We start from the raw sequence: 7,248 nt of genomic DNA on the forward strand, positions 1-7,248 counted from the left end.
TAACCATTTTTCAATCTATTCTCATCAGCCCCTTCAGCCCCTTGTAAAACTAATTGGGTAACCACAATCTTTATTTGCCAGATTGCCCACTAGTCTCGGTGTAGGTATCCTTGCCCACTCCTGTGTGTGTTGTAAAGTAGTCACCACTCTAAGCTCGCTCCTTTGATGGACTACAATGTCAGGTTTAGTTTACTAATTTGTATTGAGATTGTAGTCCATCACAGGAGCGAGCTTACAGTGGTGACTACTTTACAACACACACAGGGACCATTGGGAACAAAAGTAGCCACCCTCCAGAAGGAAGGACAGTGTCAGCACCAATTCAGAGATGATTGGAGGATCTACAGCCGAGTGATACACAAATAAGATACATTTTTGTTATAGTGAAGGTACTTAAATGTATTTTTAAGATTTAACTCCTGAGTTTACAGTCACTTTAACAGGTACATGTCAGCATAATGTTGGTCATTGTATCCTCCATGCTATTTAACCTTGCACTGATTTTATCTGAATAATTTCTGCTATGCAACAACATTCAATAGCCTAAATCCACAACAATACACTATTAACAGGTGCAATAATTATTGTGCAAGGTTTAGATTGAAGGGAAACAGAACAAAAAATAAAAAATAAAACAATAAATCCACAAAAGATGTATAAATGGTTTTACCAGGATGAAGAACATATGCATTACAGACATGACTATGCTTTATAATGTCTATTTACATTGTAAGTTTCTCCATCTGTATAAAATGGTTTTGTGAAAATTCCGCAGAATTCTACTTAGTGGGAAAGCAGGAAAACTATGACCCCTATTTGGTATCATAATTCAGTCAAACTCTCTAACAGTGCTGGATTACAGTCTGCCACCTCCCTGCTGTGTGTGGTGTTTAATGGAAGTAGCATTGGGAAAGATGACCCACAAGCCCTTCCTGCCCAGGGAGAGCAGAGCAGTTGGGGTGCCAAGTAGAATTTTTACAGATGTTTATGAACATGTTGCTGTCTGATCTCAATTAACGTTTTACAATTTCTGCAAGTTCACGGTACATAAATTACCTTGTTGCTGCTGACCTACAAGTGAATATTGATGTCACACAGAAAGCGCTACTCTGTGAGAAATAGAATAGAAAACTAGCTTTCTTTAATGGTTTCAAGAGGTTCCCTACTTTAAATGAGCTCATATGGTCACATCCTGGCACGCCCCCATCCACCTATGGAACAGAACCCATTTATGTGTTACCAGAACGGAATGACCAATTGAGCTTCAGCCCATGTGCATGTGCGGCTATGGAGGGGAAGTGCAACGATCCCTATTGGGTATTTATTATGGTCTGTGTCCCCTGTGGAGCAGTTTCCCTTCACTTCCTGTGTGGTCACTGCCACAGAAAGTGAGCAGGATAACTCCAGCAAAAGTACAGGCAAGGAAGAGTAAGCAGTGGAAAAAAGTGTTTGCACATGATTTCAGAGCCAGTAAAAATCTTCTTTATTTAATGAAGGTGGGGCTGTCCCTATAATGAGGCATGTCACTGGGGGGTGGCCAGGTGGTGGGGGGGTGGCCACAGTTTTCCAGGTCCTAGCAACCTGTGATGCTATGTGTGGTTTCCTGCCCAGCTCACTGATGCCACCAGTTGCCAGTAGCTGAGTGGGATGCTCTGGCTTGCATCCTGCTGAGCTCCTGGCAACCGGCGATGTCAGTAGGACCATTCCTTTCCAGCACCCAAAGAACATCAGCAGATTCTTTGGGACAGCCCTGAATAAAGGCACAGACCCTGACACTACAATCCCGCCAAGTGGCATTGTTATGTTGTTATGTCTGGGTTTTATGCCTTGATTAAATAAAAGAAAATTTTACTGGATCCAGAACCATGCACAAACACTTATTTTCACCGTTTATGACAGAGGGCTGGTGGAAGCCTTGGTTGAGCACCAGTGTTCCATGGAACTGCATTGGAGGTAGGCAGTAGACCACTCTTTGTCTGTCTTGTGGTAAGAAGGGTAATCACCTCCAGATTTTTATTGCTGTCTATGTTTCCTGTGGGGAAATTTCCTCTGACTTCCTGTCACTGCCACAGAATATGAGCAGAATATCTCCAGCAGAAGCACAGACATCAATAAAAGCATTTGTTTTCAGTAGACCGGGTAATATTAAGAAGTTCTGTTCATGTTTTATGACTTTGTATGTCTCCAGTAGAGATATAGAGGTTCTAAACTTTACTCTCTACAAAACAAAACTTCTACACATAACTTTGTCTTCTGGGCACTGTGAGGAATGAGGGATGCGACTCAAGCAGTGTAGTGCTCTGGTTGCATCACCTGCCTCTTCTCACTACATGCCCATTGTACTGTTTTTGAAGAATACAAGACATTCTGAGGTTCTTTGAGAAAAATACAAGGCAGTTTGTGATTGGAGGAGGGGATATGATGTCACATTCACACCCCCTCCCCTCCTCCAATCACAGAACGCCTTGTATTCATTGTGAACAATAGTGAGAAGGAGAAGGTGATGCGACCAAAGCACTTTACCGTTTAAGTTGCATTGCACACTCCCCTCAGTGCCCAGAAGCCCAGCATTATGTGCAGGAGACAGCATGCTGCAAGGTAAGGTTTTTATACTTTACAATGGCCCTACACAAATAACATACAGCTTTTTAATGATAATTCACACGCCGAGTGCGGTGGTGGCCCATGTGTGCAAATGTTGCTAGTTTGCTTCTCCCTGGCCATTGCATGTATCCAGCGCTTTGGCTGGGTTGAATACCAGCTACCCCCACCTCTTATTGGTCCCTCTTAGTGGCTCCTATGTCAGTACAGGAGGTATGAGCCAGGAGAAGGAACCACTGAGTGCATTTGGGGAGCATGTAATCTACACAGTCAGAAATGTGGAATATCTGCAGTGGGAACGAAGAAACTGAGCAGCAGCGTTCCACACATAGGCCACTGGAAAGGTGAGTACATAGCCCCTTTTTCGCATGGTTTTGCTTTCTGTACAAGTGACCCTGTGGTGACTTTACGACTGAGCAGCAATTGTGACTTTATGACTGAGCAGCAATTGTGTGGAACAATCGAACAGTCCTGCAATGGGACAAATTACTAAATGTGTCTTAATCTTAGTAAAGCAAAAATCCCTGTTCATATTAGGATTCACGGGAGACATTTTAATTATTCTGCGCTAGAGCCAATTACTGGCCTATTTAGCACAGTTGCTTAGTGGACACTCACACTATAAACATGGAATTTGTAAGGATTTTCTCCCACAAGCCAAAAGCATTTTAACTATAATGGACAGGCTTGCTCCCGTGATGGACTACAATCTCATGCTTAGTTTACTCATTTGTAATTGAGATTGTAGTCCATCACAGGAACGAGCTTGGAGCAGTGGTTACTTTACAACACACACAGAGACCATGGGGAACAGAAGTAGCCACCCTCCAGAAGGAAGGACAGTGTCAGCACCAATTCAGAGATGATTTGAGGATCTACAGCCGAGTGACACACAAACAAGATGCATTTTTGTTAATAGTTAAGGTACTTGAATGCATTTTTATGATTTAACTCCTGAGTTTAGTGTCATTTTAGGCATCTTTGTTTATGGGCTCCAGTGAATGGTTCAATGTTCTTAGTAAAACTCTGCAGAATATGTCAGAGCTATATGAATGGATAAAACAATTAAATAACAAAAAAATATACATTGCTATATTTACTGCACACTGCATTGGATTGCCCATGGCATGCATTCCTATGCAAACCATGCTCACGAGTCAGCTAAAAAGAGAGCACAGGAAATGTATATGTTATTCATTTATTAGAACTAACTGTTGGTGGAATTATAAACTTAGTTCATGCAGATGTGATAATTCTGCAATATTTATATGCCCCTAAAGGGAGTACGATGGACCTGTGTAGTCTCCCCAGCTGCATGTTTGACACATTCAGACATTGCAAGTGGCAGGTTTCGCTAAATCTGCCTTGGAGTTATTTGCATGCCTGGAACATTTTAAAGCAGAAGGTTCTGGTGTTTTACCTTGTACTGAATCATAGCTTTGGTTGTAGCTTTCTAAACTGTGCTCATACAAATCATGGCGAAAATGTTAACTACCGATACCTGCAAGCCACAGCATTTACATTCTTTACCACATAAAAGCCTATGCTTAAAGGAGGAATTGCAATTGTACGTCCGGGTCGTAGCTGCCTGGGTTTGAAGTCTGGAAGCGTTCCATCATCTACCATAACAAGGTGCTGTCCGTTTAGCTGCACTGACCTGTCATAAAGAGACACACAATTCATCATTGTTATGGTTGGAATTTCTATAGAGGATAATGTATGAGTAACGTAAAAATATACATTTATAGATCGTCAGCGAGAAACTTGTTGACATCATTGAAAAAAAATTGTTTTCTTACAAATTATGACCGAGGCATTATTTCAAGGGCTTCTATCTTTCCTTTTAATATACACTGTCTGGCCAAAAAAAGTCACCACCTTGATTTAGCATTCCATTGGATAATAAGTCTAGGTTCAGCAATGTTATGTCCCCAAATAATTAGCCCAGCTGCCTACCTGAATATACTGAATGACCAGGTTTTTCCATTAATGGATTTTTTTCTCATCCTAATGGTACATTGGGCATATTCCAAGATGACCATGCCAGGATTCATCGGGCTCAGATTGTGAAAGAGTGGTTCAGGGAGCATGAGACATCATTGTCACACATGGATTGGCCACCACAGAGTCCAGACCTTAACCCCATAGAGAATCTTTGGGATGTGCTGGAGAAGACTTTACGCAGTGGTCTGACTCTCCCATCATCACTACAAGTTCTTGGTGAAAAATGAATGCCACTCTGGATGGAAATAATGTTGTGACATTGCATAAGCTTATCGAAACAATGCCGTGGCGAATAAAGTCATCTCGTGGCCCAACGAAGTACTGATGGGGTGGTCATAATAATCTGGCCACTCAGTATATATATACATATACTTGGAAACTTGGAAAGCTGATGAACATTTAGGAATTTAAGCTTAATCCAGGAGATCAAGGTATGCATGACCCTGTCCAGCATATCATTCTCCCAGGAGATTAGTTCTTCAATTTTACATATTAGGTTTAATTTGCAAACCCACTCTGTGACAGACAGAGTTGTGGTCCTCTTCCTTCATGGGATGACTGTTCTGATGGCTGTAAGGAAATGCCACCGCGGCCATTGTTTTATTGCCTTGTTGGATCCAAGTAAGGTGGATAGCAGCGTGAGCTATTGAGAGTTAGGGAGAGTACACCCTGTAACCTTGGTGTAAATCAGTAGAATTTTTGTTCCCAAAATGAATGCATTAGGGGGCATACCTACCAGATTACATCCAAATTACATCTCCAATATGTAGGTGACCTATGGCAATCAAATTAGTGCAGATGTAATAATTAAGGGGCTGGAGGACCAAAGCTATGAGACAAGGCTGTTAAATTTAAACGTATTCACGCTGGAAGTGAGACGATTAGGAGGGGACATGATTTTGATGTACAAAATGTTTAGTGGTGATAGCAACATCAGCAACACATTTCTTACTGTAAACTCCATAACAAGGGCTAGAGGCTACTACCTAAAATTGGTGGAGGTTTATCCACAAAGGGTGTGGCGGATTCTTTTCAGTTAGAGCCGTTACATTTTGGAACTCTTTGCCAGAAGCAGTGGTATCAGCAGAGAGTATTGAATCATTCAAAAAGCATTTTGATACCTTCTTTAGAGACCACAACATACAGGGGTACAGGTACTCTTAAAAACTAGACCACACAGGGACTCACACACACACACACACACAAACAAGCATAATCACACACAGACACACAATAGGTTGAACTCAGTGGTGTCTTTATTCAACCTCAAATACTATGTTACTATGAATATCTAAATCTTTAACCACTTCCGGGCCGGCCGTAGTAAAAAAAACGGCCGGCCCGGAGCTCTCTAGATCTGAGCGGGCGTCTTTTGAGCTGGGCGCGCGCGAGCGATAAGTCTCCACCCATACATACACACATGCAAACATGCGTTGGGGGCGCATACGTGCAAAAACGACGATTGCGCCCATTACGCCACACATGTTACATGCAGTGAGAGCAATAAGTCTAGGGCCATCAATCACTGATAACACTAAACTGATGAGCGGTAATTTTGGCCAATTTTGGGTATGGTAGTTTTCTGCGATTTCGCGGGTGCGCGCAATTTTAAAGCTTGACATGTTTGGTGTCTATTTACCCGACGTGACCCGATCTTTTATATTTTACCAAAAAACTGGGTAATAATAAATGTTTCCTAACATAATGTTAAAAAAAACTTTTTTTTTTCAAAATTTTCTTTAATTTTTCCTAATTATAGTAAAAAATAAAACCCCCAGTGGTGATTAAATACCACCAAAATAAAGCTCTATCTGTCCCTAAAAAATGGTATAAAATTCATTTCAGTACAGCGTTGTATGACGGAATAAACTTCAGTCAAAGTACCACAGCGCTGAATACTGAAAAATGGCCTGGCCAGGAAGGGGGTCTAAACACCTGGTCTTGAAGTGGTTAAGCGATTGGATTTTATGGTCTGTTCTTGTTCTAGTCTAATTCTGTCCTGCCCTGGTAAGACCATGATAGGAAATGTGTATAATTAATAAAATATGGAATATGAAAACAAGGGTATAATAGGGCCTGGTCTTGTAGAGAATTGTTTGGTCTTCAGTAAGGAGTCGCATGTGGTTACGGTTGTTGGGGTCAGGGAGGGTAAGTTTGTTTTTCTAGGTTTATTTAACCTCAGCATGCAAGGTAGTGATGTAAATAAGGTTTGAGCAGAACATTCCTCTAGATCAGGCCTTCTTAAGCTTTTTCCACTCGTGACCTGTGAACCGGAGCCGGAAGTCATTCGTGCAGTGAGCACGCCCGCGCACCCGTGTGGCGTGCAGGGAGTGAGTGCGGGAGAGTGCGGGAGCTGAGAGTGACAGGACCAGAGATCCAGGACCGGAGGGCGAGGAACCATGAGGGAGGAGCAGTGGCCGATCCAGAGAGCGGCGGACCGGACGTCGGGACCGGAGGTCTAGGGGGGAAAACGGTTAAACGACTGGAGGAGCTTTTAAACTAGATAATGGGGGGAGGGTAAAATAAAAACCAAACAATTAAATATTAAACAACCACTCGTGACAGTCAATGGAGTCAATGTAAAAAAAAAGAAAACCTTCCTGCGCGCACATGCTCAGGAAGGTACCAAGTGCACGGGGGGGG

At 42.3% G+C, this 7,248-nt stretch overlaps 1 protein-coding gene across 1 annotated transcript in view; it reads right to left on the bottom strand.

The window, feature by feature from the left end:
• Positions 1 to 4,092: 4,092 nt before the first annotated feature.
• Positions 4,093 to 7,248, bottom strand: part of HPSE2 (heparanase 2 (inactive)) — a 165,632-nt gene continuing 162,476 nt past the window's right edge. Inside the window, exon 12 of the mRNA XM_018557128.1 lies at positions 4,093 to 4,258. Coding sequence (XP_018412630.1) covers positions 4,093 to 4,258 — 166 coding nt within the window. The remainder of the gene's footprint in view (positions 4,259 to 7,248) is intronic.

This window comes from Nanorana parkeri, unplaced genomic scaffold (assembly GCF_000935625.1).
Source record: "Nanorana parkeri isolate BGI_ZX_2015 unplaced genomic scaffold, ASM93562v1 scaffold2, whole genome shotgun sequence".
Lineage (NCBI taxonomy): Eukaryota > Metazoa > Chordata > Amphibia > Anura > Dicroglossidae > Nanorana > Nanorana parkeri.